The sequence below is a fragment of the Xiphophorus hellerii genome, chromosome 11, assembly GCF_003331165.1.
Source record: "Xiphophorus hellerii strain 12219 chromosome 11, Xiphophorus_hellerii-4.1, whole genome shotgun sequence".
Taxonomy (NCBI): domain Eukaryota; kingdom Metazoa; phylum Chordata; class Actinopteri; order Cyprinodontiformes; family Poeciliidae; genus Xiphophorus; species Xiphophorus hellerii.
In genome coordinates this window covers 22,566,407-22,584,712 of record NC_045682.1, presented here as the reverse complement: position 1 = coordinate 22,584,712, position 18,306 = coordinate 22,566,407, and the positions used below count along the sequence as shown (strand labels likewise).

Here is an 18,306-nt window from a genome sequence, read left to right as displayed (position 1 = left end):
AGGATGGCTTTGATTATTGTGACAAGTCAAACCTCAAAACACCAATGAGACCAAGTTTGAAATTACTTCCTCAATGTTTTATTTGACCAATTCCAGATCGTTCCTTGTCTCCATATAGCACAAAGCATTACAACATAAATACAACAATGACAAAAGCCAAAGAAAACACAGACAGTTTGAAAGTGTGAACTTTCAATTTTGCTCCTTTGGGTTGGAGTTGGACTTTTGAGGTGCAATTGAGGAATGAAGGCAGAGTATCCATGACAACTTCATTTATCATCATAAATACCTGAATTTCAGTATAGTACATCAGCTCAGTCTACAAAACATTTGCTTATACACAAATAAAATATATATATATATTTATGCATTTTTAGAAATCTTGGCTTTCATGTGGCAACACTTCAATCTTTGCAAGAATGTTCAAGAGTTATTTTTAAATTCAGCCATTTCCACAACTATGGAACAAAAAAAAAAAGTATTGCCATTCCTTTTAATGTCTGATAAGGAACCCCAAACAAAGCAGTTTGGAGAAAGGGATCACATTTTATATATTGCTTCATGGTAGTCAAGCAAACCAGGAGCTTGACAGTAAACTGATATAAAAACATCCTCGTCTTTTCAATAAACCCTCAACTCCTCCATCATTCTCACTAAGAGTGCCACATGACTAGTAAACTCACTTTTGATTATGCTTCTGCCAACTTGAACGTAAAAAATTACACTATGTCAGTCCAGGCTAGATGACAAACATGGAAGACAAGAGCTGACCATTAGTGAAAGCGCACATATCTACACTTCAGGATTGTTATCTGCCATGCAAATATAGAACAAGTAGCTGGAGGAATGACACATTTACTGTGATGTGATATTATAAAGAGGCTCTCATGAGAACAGAGTCAGTATTCTAGCCCATATTATTTTTGACTGATAATTTTATACAAATGAAATTTATGTTTTTGGGTGGTTCAGTCAGCGATTTGGTCATTTCATCTTACTGTATTGCCATCTTAAACGTCATACGAAAAACTTTGTTTTTGTTTCAATAAAAAGTGACGATTTCAACAGAGCAACACTTTGTGAATACAATAGTGATATGTAAAAATTCAGCTCGTATGCGAATGCTTCCATCACTGATTGTTTTCTTCTAAAATCTTCACTTTTCATATTATCTGGCTGCTAAATGCCAGAATGTGATACTGAAATGATCTAATTAGTAACATTAGATAGCTATCTTGATCAATTCTTAATTCAGCAGAATCAGAAGATGTGATCGTTTTTGTCAAAAGACGCGTAGTTGTTAGTTTCACACAAATATGACACAGACAATTCAAAGTATTGATACAATAGGAAAAAAAATGTAATAACGTTCTACAGTATGTGATACTATTCAGTAAAAGTTAATTAGTGAAGTGACTCCAGTCAAGTTTCTTCAAACAGATTGTAAAAAGACACTGGCATATTCCAGTGTGAAAACCAATCAGGTAAAAAAAAAAAAAAAAAGGAAACAATACCCACGTAAACAAGGCAAACAAGGTCAGCCTCCACCTAACATCTCAATCTATTCAAAACCCAAGGAAGGCTGTGGCAGTGCTCCTTAAATGATTGTTGCATATCTGAAAGTTGAACAATTTTCCTGTTAATGAGTAAAGTCTTTGATGGAGAACATGCTAATTTATAGTAATACTCTACAAACATTTTTAAAAGTTGAAGTGATTCTTAATTTTAAATTTACATGGATTTTAAATCTCTAGATATTTGTTTGTAATGTACTAGAAATGGACATAATGTGTATTTATAAACAGTTTTAACTTTTTTCTTGAATATATTTTATTTATCACATAACTAGTTCATCTCAATAAGCTGGAACATCATTGAAAAGCTATTTTAGCAATTCAATTTAAAGTCAAACATATATTGTAGATTCATAACACAAAATGATATAACTTAGATATGTATTTGATGATTATGCCCTAAACCCACAAAGATATTCCATTAAACTCTTATTATATAAACCCAAATAAAAGCATTTTTCATACGGAAATGTCATCTCCCTCGAGGCTATTCTCCATAGACTCTCTATGGGTTTAAAGTAAGGCCAGTTTGACGGTTAATGAAGCACAGTGTTACCATGGCGATTAAAGCTTTTGGCAGTGTGGGCAAAAGGTTGGCAGGTACCAAGACTTAACAGAAAATAAAATCAGCATTTCTGCTGTTTGCCTCCTGGTAAACAGCTGCTATGACATTAGAGTTGAAATAATAGTGGAAAAATAACAACTATGTCTGCAGTTGCTTGTGCATCTTTTACAATGTCACTTTTTCCTTCCACTCAACTTTCCATCAATGTGTTTTGATACAGCACTCTGACCAACCAGGCTCTTCAGCAATGACCTTTTGTACCTTACCCTCCCTTTGGAGGATGTAACTGTTTACCTGCTGGAAATAATCTTCCCACCAATTGTTTAGGCCATAACATTCCTGTTAGAAATGATTTTTATTTGTCTTTAATTAGTCTAAACTAAACTGTTCATTAGCTCCAAGAAATAATCATCAAAATAAACAGGTTCTTGAGATATATCACTGTGTGTAATGATTCACTTTCTGAATGAAATTACAGAAATAAATTAACTTTTGGACAATATTCCAATTTATCAAGGTTTACCGGTTGCTCATAAATAAGGAGGCACAGTCGGGGAGTGATGAGGGTTAAAAGGTTAAAAAGTAGTGTTAAATTACAGTAGTGTTTTAGTACTTTTGCCATTTTCTTCTTTACAAAAGTCTCTGTTACTAAGACTGTGGAGTTTTATGATAAACTCCAAGAATTGGGAGCACTTAGAGGAGTACAATAACGGCCATAAACATGACTAACAAGCACACACCACAAAATAGGTGCAGAGATAAGGAAGATGTTTACATTAAGCGGATAAGAAGGACAGAAAATTTGAACAGTTGGAAAAAAAACAAAACAATAACAGCTCACAAGGAGAAGCTAAAGTGGATAAAGGAAGTTGGAAAGAGAGGCACAGAAAAAAACCTTTTTTTTTTTAAACTGGCCACTTAGTTTTCTGCTGCATTAAGTTCATGAATAAATCATTCATCCATCAAAAAAATAAAAATAAATAAAAAATACGATCTCAGCATCTTCATCCACCAGTTTATCTCAGTTTGTTTCCTTCTGTAGTGGTCCTCTGCAAGCTGGGTGATTTAAAAGGTAACAGGTGCAGGTGGTTGAGACGAAGGCTGAAAGGTTTCCCGCAGGGCCTCTCACTGCTCTTCTAACCAGGAAGGCTGGTCGGCCCCTGGGGGCCTCAACTTTATATTAAACTGCTTCAGCGTTTGCTCCAGCTGCTCCTGATTGCCAGCAAAGTACGCTGAGATGGCATTATGGAAGAGAAGGAGCTGCTTATGCATTACCTTCACCTGACAGAGGGGAAAAGAAACATCATATGCAGTTTTAGGTTTGGTTTGCTCAGATCACAAAAACACAGTGTGCCAACTTTTTAACATTTAGAAAACAACAATGATTTAGACCTACAACACAGACTAACCTTATTTTCCTCCAGAAATTTGAGCTTAATGATAACATCTGAGCGAAGACGTTCATACTTTTCCTTATGAACTTGGTACTGCTCTTGTGCAGCCTCTGTACGGGCCATGGTCACTGCATCTCTGGGACCCAAACTTAGCTCCTCAAGGTCTGACCGGTAGGCATCAAACTCCAGTCTGAACACAAACAAAATGAAACAGGGAAAAAACAGATATTTAGATTCAGAAAAGGATATTCAAATATTCAGAAAAAAGCTAAACATCCTTGTACATCAAACATTTACTTCCAGTACAACAATACTTAATATGTAAACTGTTTTATTACTCTCCTCCCACTGGGTGGCAGCAACTGCATGTTATTCAGTGCATCACTGACAGCCTTTCTTAATACTGTAAGCTGGCGAGCAAATTCACAGATCATGAATATATACACTGAAAAATATTAACAATATGTACATAATGAAAACCATATTTGTGATAAAATGTTAATTTTTAGTAATTGTGAGTGCCATTTTTAATGAGAAAAAGGGGGGAAAAAGTATAACGTTTTAAAAGTTTGTCAGAAGCAGCACATTTATTTGCAACTGACTCAAACTAGCGTTTATTTTGGTTTTTCAACCAAGATCTGTAAAAAATTGTTGTTCAAGTTTATCAAATTGATAGAAGCATTTTTCTACAGATCTATTAACTGAAAAAACATTTTAAATACATCTTCATTATCTATCTCCATTTACACAATGAATCCTGTTTTGAATGCGCCTTTTTAAATCTGCTTACCTCGCATTTTCATACATCCTGATTGTCATCAGAGTGTCCTCCATTGTCTTATTGACTAACGTGTTAATGCTGGACACAAAAAAGTTAATGGCACCAAGTAAAGTCTCCCCATTCTTACACAGTAGTTTCTGGGTCTCTGCATTGTAGCCAAACTCATCCTGTAAAGAAAGGAGAGAGTTCCTCATTGTTTTCTAAATGAATCCAATTTTATATTAAAACATTCCAGAACAGTTCAACATGTAGAATGTTCATTTCTGAGGACTCACTCGTAGCTCTGGAGATTTCTGACTGAGATCAGCAAACGTGTCACCCAACGCGTGCTGTGTCTGCACCATGTTGTAAAAATGATTGGTCAGCGCTTTGGCCAACCGCAGCACATTTTCATATTTCCTTTTGGTGTCCCTCAGAACCTCTATCTGAGCCTCCAGCTCCAGGTCCACAGTCCGAGAGCCGCGACCAAAACGCTCTGAGATCATTTGCTTTGTGCACTGAAACGAAAGAAGCCACAAAAAGACATGAATAACATAATTGAGTTCATTCAGTGACTGTTTGCAAAGACAAATGAGGCAGTCTAGGTTTGAAAAACCTGATATTTTGTCATTAGCACAACATTGCCGTGCCTCCCCTTTTTTGAAAACAGCCTTGCAGATACCTTATAGGTGTTTAAACCCCATTTTTTCACTGCTTCATATTTTTCCACAGCCACACCACGCGTTGCCTCTTCTGCTGTCATCGAGCTGCTGCTGGTGCTGTGTTGCATGTTGGGACCTGAAACATACAAGTAGACATGGATAGTAAACAACAAACATAAGCTAAACTTTCAAGAAGATGAGATCAATCTCAGGTAAGATATGCCCAAGCAGACATCTCTGACTCCTCAATGCAAGCAGCATTTGAAAACGATTAAAGATACCCACAACCAGCCCCTAAATGATCTTTAAGCAGATGAAAAGATAAATTCCACAAGACCTTTATAGTTGCAACTATCTAAATAATCACATCTGTGGTCACATGTGACCAATATGAAACATATTGGTCACATATATGTGACCAATATTTCAAAATGTCATTTTGAAATGACATTCAAAATGCCATTTGTGGCTACAATTAAAACTGCACATCTAACTGTACACACAATCCCCATGGCGATGCACGGTGGTGGCAGGATAATGCTGTGTGGCTTTTCTCCAAGGAGATTAAAGCTACCAAAAAGGGCATTGAACTCAGTCTCTAAGTAAAGCTGATAGAGAGACTTCACCAAAGTGGTACTAAAAAAATAAGAACTTGGTGGTGAGGTAGATAGGTGGTCGTTGGTAGCTGCTAAATAAAAAAGCAAGCCACAGACTTTATTTACGGAAAAGTTTGAAACAAAAACATCAAACTCCCTTATAAAATGTTTCTAAAATCTGATAAAATACACTTATGTTTGTGGTCATTATGTGATAAAATGTTAAAAATGTCTGGAGGTATGAACACTGCCAGGCAAAAAGAAGGCAACATAAAATAAAATCCAGAAAGGAAAAAAAAATTATGGCACTACATGTAGAAGACAGCAAAAGTACGTGTAGGTGGCAAATTTGAAAAGAAAGTGAAGGACAAGCAAAAGCCAGAAGAACAAAGATAAAAAGACAACATCTATTGCATAACAGTCGGTGAACAATGCAGACATGAGCAAATATATGGAAGACTGGTTTACGGCTATACAAAACAGGATGAAGACTTGGATAATTAACAATAACTGAATACGACTCAAAAATAAATAGAATATTACTTTTGTCAATGTTTTTACATTTTATATGATAGCGTAGGTTGCGTTGTGAACAAGTCATATCTGAACAAAGCTTTGATGAGCAGACAAAAAGCCGTGAAGGTCACCTAACGGAAACACTACAGTTTCATTTCATAGCCTTAACTCGAAGGAAGTGGCAAGTCGTGAAACACAGATTAAGAACAAACAGTAGGTTAAATGATCTACTATTATCTATTGACATGGTTGTTTGCATCTCTCCTCATACGTCCTGTTTTCTTTGAAATGGACAAAAGCCAAGTCATGTTCAAATCCGAACTTGTGTATTAATTGTTATATTTTTCTGCTAAAGTATCCTGTACCATTCACCTTTAGATACTCAGCATGCAAGGCAGAAAATGTTAATGACAGAAAAAAAGCAGGTAAGAATGCCATTAACAACCACTTTCTCCAGTAAGACAGAAGGGCTGAATAGTCCATCCCCCAACAGTTTAAAACAGATCACCCACACCGTAAGGAGAGCATATTTCCAAAATGAGTAATTTTCCATGAGAGAAAGATTGGAAATATATACAGAAATAAAATTTAATTAAATACACCTTAAATTTGATCCATTTCAAAGAAAGCATTGGAAATTTGTTCATAACCACTACAAACTCCTAAATGTAATATTTTTTAGTTTACATTTTGGAAAGAAGCTCTTGATTATTAGTAATAATTAAGTCTAGGCCACCAAATCCTGTAACAGGGATCCTTTTGTTAAACTCAGGATTGTAGCACACAGCAGGGCCTGAGAAAAAGAAATAAGCAACAATAAATGATATCACACCAAAATAAAAAAATAGTGGCATCTCTGTAAAAAGCATTTGTAGTCAAATAGCAATTGCCTCATTGGTGAACACCAGGAGTCAAGTGGTGATCGTGATAAACAATATTTTTAACAATGAGCTTAAGGATAACGTTCTTAAAACTAAGCCTATTAGTTAGTTTTTAATTTTGCTAATTTCTTACTATTGTGATTTAATCTCCTATCTCTATTTTAAACATAAACTATTGGAAAATACAGAAATAACAGAATTCACAGGGAATACTGACTCAGACAGATAAGGAAGCCCAACTCAGGAAGGACTGAAGCAGTACCTTTAATTGAGCCGGTGGGAATGATTCCCTCAGCTGTTCCTCCATAGCCTCCAGAAACAATGCTTGTCTCGTTGAGATTGGGACCTGATACCATCACCTGCTGTAGATCCTGCATAGGTGATAACCACAATACGAATAGAATAAAAAACAAACATATAGACATTATAACTTCAGTGTTAATATTAGATTGCTGGACATACAAATTAAAAGTTTATTCTTGACTGGGACAAATAATACTAGCCAAATGGTAAAATTAAAGCAAAAAAAAGGTCTTAAAACACAATAGTGCTGGTCAAATATGTGTTCATTTTAACACATTTCACTTTGCCAGTTGGTATTATGTGTTTGGTCCTCAAGTCTGGCCTAACCAGTGACTTCAGTAATCTGTGCAGAAGTAAATATACAAATATGTTTTTATTTTCCTAAAAGAGTCCTCATTAAAGCTTTGAATCCCAAACAGAACTCTCTTATGAACTATGGGATCCCTCTTGTTTGGTTTGATAAATTCAACTCATTAGGTTCTTCTGTTTGCCTTATTTCTCAAGAGGTAGATAGAAAAAAGCAAATAAAGAAAAAGTACGAGGTGAAAGAAACATTTGTTATGATTCAGATTCACTTTCATGCAAAACACCAGATTGACCTGAATTTATTCAAATAAATTCTCTTATTTTACTTCAACACAATAATAACTACAACCATAAATCTTTCAGTAAATGTGGATTATAACAACCTTAAAATTATTTTATTTTAAGACTGACACTGTTTCTGAAAAGCAACAAGCTGATTTACTAATTTGCTAATATAGCTAAATGTGATGATAGATTTTTTTACAATGTATATAAGTATTTTTCAACACTTGTGCACAAGGCGCACCACCTTGAATGTTTTAGAAGTCTCAGTGCTTCAGCACACCTCTTGTGATGGCTGATTAAAAGGCTTTTGGTGAACTGATATCATCTGCATCAGGTGTATTAAACAAGGTAAACATCTAAAACATGGTAAACATCTAAAACATGCAGGGCAGAATGTCGTGTTCAGTACCACAGTGGGGAGACGCTGAAGAAACATTGCAAGACTCCGATAAAACAAATGAAAGCCTTTTCCTACAGTCTGTTTTTTATAAGGAAAATACACAAAATAGCTCCGGGCTGCGGAAGCCATTTCCTTTTAGTAGACAAATATATAAAGTATGATTAAGAGTAATGACAGGAAGTGAAAAATAAAAGAGGGCGTGTGGCATTTTACCCTATTTGAAGTGAAACATACCAAGTATATTTAACATAATTTTCAATTTGTGAAGAAAGAGCTCTAGCCCTATAAAGTTCCTCCTTACCTTAAAAACACATTTCAAACAATAAAAGGAATGACATCAGAACGGAAGTGAAGTGAAACAAACATAAAAACACAGGTTTAGTAGAACACAATGTTTAGAAGAATAATACTATATTCTGATTGTCAAAGCTAACCTGCAAGAGATTAAAAAATATATATATATATATATATATATATATATATCGCCCACAGGCATCACCAAAGAGCACACACAGAATCTAGGACAAATGAGCCCATTCTAAACAATCCAGATTAAATAACTTTGAGTTAACTAGAAGCTGTTCGTTAATACAAGTCAGTTGGACAGACACCCCAAAACATTTAACAGACTCCTAGCAACTGTTAGTATGAAACACAGCCCAAAAGTTTTCCATTAAAGCCTGATATGACAGGGAGAGAGAAAACAACCCATTGAAACCACTGAACAGAACAACACCGACACCACAAACGCAAATGCACAAATGGCCTGCTCACCCTGGTGCCTCTGGAGCTCCCTACCTTCTCATCTAAGCTCCACTGCAGCTTTGCAGCCTGCACAGAGATGGAAGGGTGGGGGGTGGGGTCGACAAACACAACAACAATTTAAAAAAATAACAGAAGGAGAGACAAAATTAAAAACTCATAATTCAAATGATGAAACAACATGTACAACAAAGGTTACTGTAACGTTCACAGACAGGAGTGATGACGCAAGATGCACACTAGTGAGGAAGGATATCATCACTCACTCATTGTTTGGCTCGCTGATTTTAAAGCATGAGTTGATTTGCAATCAGATTAATTTCACAATTATTTCATCACAGCAAATTAAATGAAAACAAACACAAATGTGGGAATAAAACTTATAGATACACAACAAATGACAAACATAAAAATAAAAACATTTAGAGTGATTAACATAGGAGCAACAATTGTGGACGGTAACTGATTTTCTCCTCACATCCTTCCAAGACACGGGCTTCATCCACAGCACCGCAGCATTGTGTGAGAATACATAGTTCGTAATAACTAGGGATGCACAATAATATGAAAATATACAGCTGCACATGATGATGTCAGTCAAGTTGAATTTACATCAACCTTATGCCTCTCGGTCTGTCATAATGTCTCCAGTACTCTTTGTGATTAGGAACTATTATCTGTCATAGGTGTGGAATAAGTGAGTCTTTATCCAATATACTATATTATTTATGAATACATTTGACACTTGAGATAAAATGATCAACTGCATAAATTTCTTTGCTATATTAATCTTGCACACAGTGGTAATGCAATAACAATACATTTCGAAGTCCTAATCCTAAGCACACTAATAATGTTGATGGCTATGACCTCTGTCATAAAAATGTCTGCTTTAAAATGTTAGGGAAATCCTATGAACCAGGTTTTCTATTAAACAGCTTTTTTTATCCAGAGACTCTACCCTAATAAGAAATAATATTTCTTTAGTGACAGAAACCTTCAATTAACCTTCAACGGGTGAACTATGCCATAAAAAGATTAACAGTCCCCTTCAAATGTGATTATTTTTGAAATAATCTTTTTGAAGAATATCTCAGGATATGGTGCACTTCAAAACAAAAAAAGAACAAGATAGTGAGCTATTATCTGTCTTGTAAAGGAGTAAATGATGAGTGTCATTATTTTCAGTTGGGTTTTATTTAAGAGTTTTTCAGTTTTTTCAGTGTAACAGAGAGATAGAGACAACACTATAATTCCAGAAAGTTTTGAAGTATAGATGAGAAATCATTCTTCTATACTAATGTATGTTTTATCAAGTCATGTTTTCCGTTTCTCCAAAAAATATTTATTTTACCATTAGTAACCATTATAGGCTAAAATCTATTTCAGCAGGTCGGTGCTTTATAAAATCAGTAATCAAAAATCTGCTGTTATTTGAACAGATAACAGAAATAACACAGCTGCAGTACCTGACAAATACTTTTGAAAACATTTGATTTCTCTAAAGAAAAATGCAACTATTTTAAGAAGCAAAACAAGAACTTTGTATTTTATTTTACAGCACTACCCAATGTTGTGGCATCTGCTCAACGTGGGTGAAAACTGACAGGCATGGCTTTCTCACTGCACATTTGCAGTGCAGTCTTTGCTTGAAATAAATAAAAATGACAGAGCATAAAGCCGAGAAATTCTTCAGTGACTCATCTATTGGCTAACATATTGTTCATCACTGTCCAAGCAACAGAACTGACCAATAAAAGGATGCTTTCCATGTAGACCCCCAGCCCTCCATTTGTTGCCTCAGTGCTTGGCCAGGGAGCTCCTTGGCAGTCAGCCCCTTCTCCATCAAGCTCACAGTCACCACCCCTGTTCTGACACATGCACCATCTGAACCCAATTGCTCCTCTCTATTCTGCCAATCTTAATGTTTCTGTGCATGACTGACACAGGCTGCTTCAGCTTCACACTAAGTGCTGCATGACAGTTACCAATCTGATTCTAGAGAGCTGTCACCCAACGACAAAGCCCTGCTAGTTTCAAATTGCATGGTTGCTAGGACAGCTGCTCAACAGACAGTACAGTTGAACACGTCTCTTAAACAAACAATGAATGAGCTGGCAACCCAAACCTGTTGAATATTTGACTTACTACTGGACAATGCCAAGAAGCAGGACGCCTTTTACGACTTGAGCACAGGCATACAACTTGGTGAGCAAATAATAACTAACTGTAAAAGCTTCCTCCAGGATCTTTGTTCTGTTTGCCCAACAAGGTGTTCCTAGGGATGTCGGAAAATCAACAACCCTTTTCCAGTCTAAGATGAGACATCAAAAGTGACGTCTTTCCCTACGAAGGTTTTTGTTCCAACTGTATTAATGTGGTAAGCTGTGAAGTGGGTAAAAATATCAGAATGTAAGAAAATCATTCAACAGCAAAAGCAAAAGAAGTGCGGCGTGTTTTGTGCCACTTAAAGAGAAGCATACAGTGTACATCTTTAAAGAAAGATGTCAAAATAAATGAAGCCCCTTCTGATCTTTTCTTTTGAAAACATGTTCAAAAATAAGATAAAGGTTTGATATCAGAATAAAAGAGAAGCTTTCTGTAACAGAATTGGCTCCTTAAACACACCAGAGACGAAAGTGTAATCCTATACACAAGCTTACAAGAGTTGTTTGAAAAAGCAAGGGGTTTCCAAGGAGACAGCTGGACTACAGCACCTGATTTCCAATACCTGATCTCCCTCTCCTGTGGACAAGCTAGCTATCCAGTACAACACAATGTTATGTGGACAGAAAAATAAAAGTTAGAAATACAAGTCAACAATATATGTCCGGGATCTAAAACGATAATAAATCTGAAAAGAGTAAACGAATAAAAAAGTGGGGGGAAGAAAATATAAGAGGAGACATTTTAGTACATATTTTAACAGAGAAGTTTATTGTGGGGTGAATGGCATGAACAGAACAATCCCACTCAGCTAATCATGTGACAGTTGGGAACACAACCCAAATCTATAATCCTGAACCACTGACAGAAAAAAAAAATCCTTAAAACTACAACTAATGAAAAAAATAAGTTCAATAAACAATGATAGCATGTAATGAGAGTTAAACTTAAATTAAAATAAGTTAAAGTGACTTTTCAAATGTTGACGGAATGCTTAGAACAATAACTGAAGTTGTGTTTTTTGTGTGCTCAGTGTTTGTTGACTTCCTCAGCTGAATATTGAATGCGTTTTAATTGCTCTACACATGAGCTTTACGCAAGAACCACAGCAACGAAATCTTCACATCTGGAAATGTCACAATCTATACCACTCCCCTTTATAACTCATGTTGAAAAACTAAAAACAACCTTCGGTGATATTGAATCAGGATATTCCATGAGAGCAATTCATTTACACCATATAAAACAACATTCAAAAAATAACCAGGTAGTACATAATATATTAAGCAAGTCCTGCACATACAAACTGTGTTGTGTTTGCTGTATTTTGAGTAAGAGGTTATAGACTGTGTTTTGTTGGCTGTGCAGTGCCATTTCAAAATGTCACATGAACATTGTCAGCCAAGTGTCACCCACCTGTTCAAGGCTGTCGTCTTCTGCTAATGCCCCCGTGTCTCCATTACTGTTAATAGGAATCTCCATTGTGGCTGCTTTACTCATAACACTGTCCGTCATAATGCACTCTGTCTGCAAGATAAAAAGACAGTCTTTCAATTGACTGTTATCAATTGAAAGGCCTAACCAACCGCAGCCTGGAAGAGGATAGACCGCAGAACTTAGTTAAAACAGCCAAATCAATGAAGCAGATGGGAATATAATTACCACAGACAGCAGAGTGGATTTCAAAGAGCAAGGCTGCTGCTCAGAATAAAAACAACACACCTATTAAAGCCCCCCATCTCCTCTATCTGCACACAGACAAAGAGGCAATGAGCTGCTGAAGTGAAGTGGCCACACTTACTCTAACATCCCATCATGCTCGGGTTACTAGCACTTAAAAACAGCCAGAAAAGCAGCCTTGACAAAAAAGGGAAATGTTTATGTCAACATTCTCAAGTTATCTTAAGAAATCAAACTCATTTGGATTTATATATTACACATGAAAGCATGACCAAATACTCAGCAAAAAACACTGTTGGACACCCAGTAACAGTGTATCTATTTTTAGTTTTTTTTTTAGTTGATCTGGAAAACATCAAGACTGAAGAGAAGCCATATGAGGAATCCAAGCAAATGCCAATAGAAACTGTTACAGGATATTTCTAAATAACTTGTGTGCTACTACTAAGAAAATTCACTACAACTTAATGTGCTGCACATTTTTCAATACAATGATGTGCAAAACCCAGGATTTTGCAAATCTTCTGCTTTATCAGTGCTGACTGGTTACGTGTCGGTCTGCTATTTTATCGATGAAAGAATGACACTATTTTCATGTCATAAAGACAACAACACACATCAATGTGGAAGCTTTTGCTGAGGGAAGAGGAATCAACTGTTAAAGGAAACTATTTTTCTGTACCTCTGTTTTTCATGCTTTACTTTTCTGTATCATTCCATTGCATCACATGTTATATATTAACATGGCTTAAATTCTTTGCATGCATGTACTGGGTGAATTATTAAGGAAATCTGGTGACAATTTCATGCCAAGTGCACCTTTAGAAATATAAATTAATTTGGAAAATTCTTGATTTTCCAAGTACTTATTTTAACTTTAAGTTTTAAAATAAAACTTACATGGTTTGAAATAGACTATTAGATTACAACACTTACAATCAGTAGGGCATCTGTACAGTTTAGTACACAATAATTGCTTCCATTGTATTTTGGCAAAGCATTTAAGAAGACTGAGTCATCAAAGGAGCAGTGGAAAACTAGTTCATAATGCAAAGATGACAGTCCGAACCACACTAAAAGTGTGTGGGGTTTTCAAACATCAGGATGCCAGATTATTTTCATGTTTGTCATCAAATATCAGAAAAACAATTATTTGTGTGTGTGTGTGTGTTGTGCATTTAACTTCCAATAAATTGCCGCGTGTTTAACAGATTTCTACAAGTTTGACCACTCACTAAAAACGGCTCTACAGGAGCAGCCTTGAAGTATAGATAAAACACTACTGAAGCAATGCAACCTGCTTGTTTATACTGCCTCTGACTTCACTTAGCAGGCTTTTCCACGGCAAGGACTCACTTAGATATGCACAAGGTCTGTTGACTTTACATATCAGCTACAGAACAGTATCTATTAAAACAATACGCACACTCGGGACTTTGAGAGATGACTGCCGATTTGAATCTATGGTCTATTAGTTTGCTTACATGCATAAATGAGTTAAACGAATGCCTGGATGAATACGTGAATTAGAAAAGCTGAGACTCAAGATAATTAGATATTAGGAGAGAGTAAACGTGGGTTAAAACCAGATCTACAACTCTTTACATTGTTTAAAAAATACATTTACATGTGAACTGAACTGTTGCACTCAAAATCCCTTAAAACATAAGTCAGGCAGAGAGTGGGAACTAGGATGGGAACTAAAGCATGTGGAGAATTACTGAGACCTGGCAGGTGCAGCAGAACAGGTGCAAGGTTTCACCCTCATTTGCATAGAAAAGTATAAATCCTATCTCAGTATGCACATAACAATAAGAACAACAACGACAACGACCGATTGATAGGAATCTCCTTCAAATGTGTGAGTGACATTAAAGTCTTTTCTTTAAAAGCCTCGTTTTCAGTTGAACAGCACGTATGCAGCTGTTACTGAGAAGCTGGCTAAAGTGGCTAGAGAAAACAATCTAAATCCCAAAAAACATCTGATCAACATGTGAGCTTGTGTGCATAAGAATTACAAAGCTGTATATATTAAAAACGGCTAAAATACTGGCATGTCATTTTCAGACAGTTTGACTTACGATGGTGTGCCTGGTCCCTTCGTCGATACAGCGGTCTTCGCAAAGCTAGCGCGAAAGCTAACAGCAAGCTAGCTGCAATGCATCCCGTTTCCTGCGAGATTCAGAGCTGAATGTCGTGCTTACTGTCTGTCCTTATGGGGAAAGACAGAGAAAAACTCCTGCTTAAGAGTACCGGAAAAACATTTCAAGGTAATGGTTAACTCTACGATCCGTGTACAGCAGGACTGCGTAAATAACCCTGCTGTGTGAAGCCAAGGGAAACGCTTTACGGAACTGACGACGTGTTTCAAAACAAAGAATGTCTATTTACGACAGGATGAAGTACACTGTCCCAAAATTAAACATAAACCGTCGTTTTCACAAATTATTGATAGCTAAAAAGTAATGAATGTCACGAATAAAAAACTTTTTTTTCTTAAATACTATCAACATCAGAGATTATGAGAGTTCCTTTAGTTGTTTAAAAGGTTTAATCAAACAAAAAGTCATTAGACCTTTTTGTTTGAAACACAACACTTACTCTGAACTCTGTCTCGTCAGCACTTCCTCTTAGAGGCCAGAATTCCAAGCGAATTCTAGCCATTAAAGAAATGTGTGAAATTTTAAACAGTGTGAGAGGTTTCTGTTTATTGTCCAACCTATCTTTGGCATGTGATTTTCTCTAATATGACACAAGCTGTGGCATCTGTCACCAGATCAATGGCGGATGGATCTATGGATATGTGTATGTAACTTATTTGTTTGACATAAAATTATTCATATTCATATTGTACCCTGAATATGGCACAGATGTCTGTCACTAAGAAGTGGCAAAACCATAGCACGTGTCACCATGGTTTTGATTTGATTATTGCAACAACATTTTTACTGGATTACAAAAAAATCATAATACACCTTCACTTTCTCCGGATTGCCACTGTGAGAGTCTTTATAATAAAAAAGAAATCAGCATATCAGTACAGTTCTGAGATCCTTCCTGTTGCTCAGAGAATAGAATTGAAAATTTCATTAATGGTTTATAAAGAACTTACTAATAAAAGCCCAGACTACATTTCTGATCTTCAATCCTATATACCACTGAGACCTTTAAAATCATCTGAATCAAACCCATTCGGCGTTCCAAGAGTGAGAACCAAACATGCTGGAAACTAAGCTGTTTCAGCATGTTTTTTTTGCTGGAATAAGCTTCTTGTTTACTGTAGGACTGTCCACACTCTCGGTTTATTTAAAACAAGATTATAAACCTTTTTCTTTGCTTTTGCCTAGTCTTTATTTACTTATTTACTTATTATTATTTTTAAGCCTGTTCAAATTTAGTCTGTCTAATTTTAATTTGTTTGATGTGTCTTTCTTGAATATTGTTTTTAACTTTGTTTTTAACAAGCACTTTGAACTGTCTCTGGCTGAAAGGTGCTATATAAATACACTTGCCTTGCCTTGTCTTACCGAATCAGTGGCAGCTATATATCTGTATGAATTCTGTGATAAATATAGACAAGCCATGGCATTTGTTGCCAAATTTGTGGCTGCTGTATTTGTGTAGATAGATGCATTGTTTTTTGTTGTTGTTGTTTTTCTTATTTATGTGCATATTATATACACACAATTATATTATATACACACTGATTCAGTGTCAGTTACCAGGTCTTTTGTGACATATACACCAAGACATTGATGACACATGTCACATCTTTTGTGACATATGCAACGGCTTTTATGACATGTGCCACATCTTTTGTGACGCATGCCATGACTTTTGAGACACGCAACACATTTTTTTGTGACACGTCATGGCTTTTGTGACATGTAACATGTTGCATGCCACATCTTTAGTGACTTACGCCACTGCATTTGTGACTTATGGCACATCTTTTGTGACACAGTATGGCTTTTGTGACATGTGCCATGGCTTATGTGTCATTTTGAATATGTATATATATTCTTGGGAAGGGGGGTGATTTTCATTCATTTGTAATAAAATGATTCATATTTATATTCTATATGCATGGTACCTGCTGTGGTATCTGTCACTAAAGCTGTGAAGGCTGTGACCAGATCCGTGGTGGATGTCTGTGTGTATATGTATGTACACAAAATCTGAGTTTATTTTTTGTTATTTACTTGATATTAATAAAATAATTTATATTTATATTCTATATTCAATCTGACACAGAAGCCACGGCATCTTCACCAGTGGCAGTTGTATTCTGTTTATTATTATTATTATTATTATTATTATTATTATTATTATTATTATTAACAACCATCCATCCATCCATTTTCTTACACCCTTGTCCTTAGTGGGGTCGGGAGGTGCCGGTGCCTATCTCCAGCTAACGTTCCGGGCGAGAGGCGGGGTACATCCTGGACAGGTCGCCAGTCTGTCGCAGGGCAACACAGAAACAGACAGGACAAACAACCATGCATACACACACTCACACCTAGGGAGAATTTAGAAAGACCAATTAACCTGACAGTCATCTTTTTGGACTGTGGGAGGAAGCCGGAGTACCCGGAGAGAACCCACGCATGCACAGGGAGAACATGCAAACTCCATGCAGAAAGATCCCGGGCCGGGAATCAAACCCAGGACCTTCTTGCTGCAAGGCAACAGTGCTACCAACTGTGCCACTGTGCAGCCCATATTATTATTATTATTATTGTTACTTATTTGTTTTACATAAAATTATTCATATTCATATTCTATATTAAATACCATGTAAGGTATTTCGACTCTGTGGGTGAGTACAATCAACACATTTTAAATTATAAGCAATGTAAATATTTGACTTAAAATGAATAGTTTTTAAAATTAAATTGTTCAGGTTAATAAACTTTTAACTGTTTAAATAAATCCATCCATCCATCCATCCATCCATATATCCATTTTCTTCCGCTTTATCCGGGGTCGGGTCGCGGGGGTAGCAGCTTCAGAAGGGAGGCCCAGAGGTCCCTCTCCCCGGCCACTTCTTCTAGCTCTTCCGGGGGAATTCCAAGGTGTCCCCATCCCAGCCGAGAAACATAGTCCCTCCAGCGTGTCCTGGGTCTTCCCCGGGGCCTTCTCCCAGTGGGACAGGCCCGGAACACCTCACCAGGGTGGCGTCCAGGAGGCATCCTGACCAGAAGCCCAAGCCACCTCAACTGACTCCTCTCGACGTGAAGGAGCAGCGGCTCTACTCTGAGTCTCTCCTGAATGACTGAGCTTCTCACCCTATCTCTAAGGGAGAGCCCAGACACCCTACGGAGAAAACCCATTTCGCCCGCTTGTATCTCATTCTTTTGGTCATGACCCAAAACTCCTAACCATAGATGAGGGTGGGAATGTAGATCAACCGGTAAATCGAGATCTTCGCTTTTGACCCAGCTCTCTCTTCA

At 36.6% G+C, this 18,306-nt stretch overlaps 1 protein-coding gene across 8 annotated transcripts; it reads right to left on the bottom strand.

Annotated features, from left to right (window-relative positions):
- Positions 1-62: 62 nt before the first annotated feature.
- Positions 63-15,218, bottom strand: arfip2b (ADP-ribosylation factor interacting protein 2b). 8 transcript variants are annotated; one of them, XM_032576527.1, is made up of 10 exons: positions 14,932-15,218; positions 12,587-12,697; positions 9,017-9,073; positions 7,211-7,319; positions 6,804-6,860; positions 4,976-5,091; positions 4,590-4,811; positions 4,324-4,481; positions 3,549-3,723; positions 63-3,420 (listed from the first exon to the last, which is right to left on the bottom strand). In XM_032576527.1, exons 2-10 carry the CDS (start codon positions 12,683-12,685, stop codon positions 3,265-3,267), a joined length of 1,149 nt encoding a protein of 382 aa, XP_032432418.1. In that variant the 5' UTR covers positions 12,686-12,697; positions 14,932-15,218; the 3' UTR covers positions 63-3,264. The 8 variants fall into 8 exon arrangements, with proteins under 8 accessions (XP_032432418.1, XP_032432419.1, XP_032432421.1 ...); XM_032576528.1 differs by having other exon boundaries at positions 9,041-9,073; XM_032576530.1 differs by lacking the exon at positions 6,804-6,860.
- Between the last annotated feature and the right edge of the window lie 3,088 nt (positions 15,219-18,306).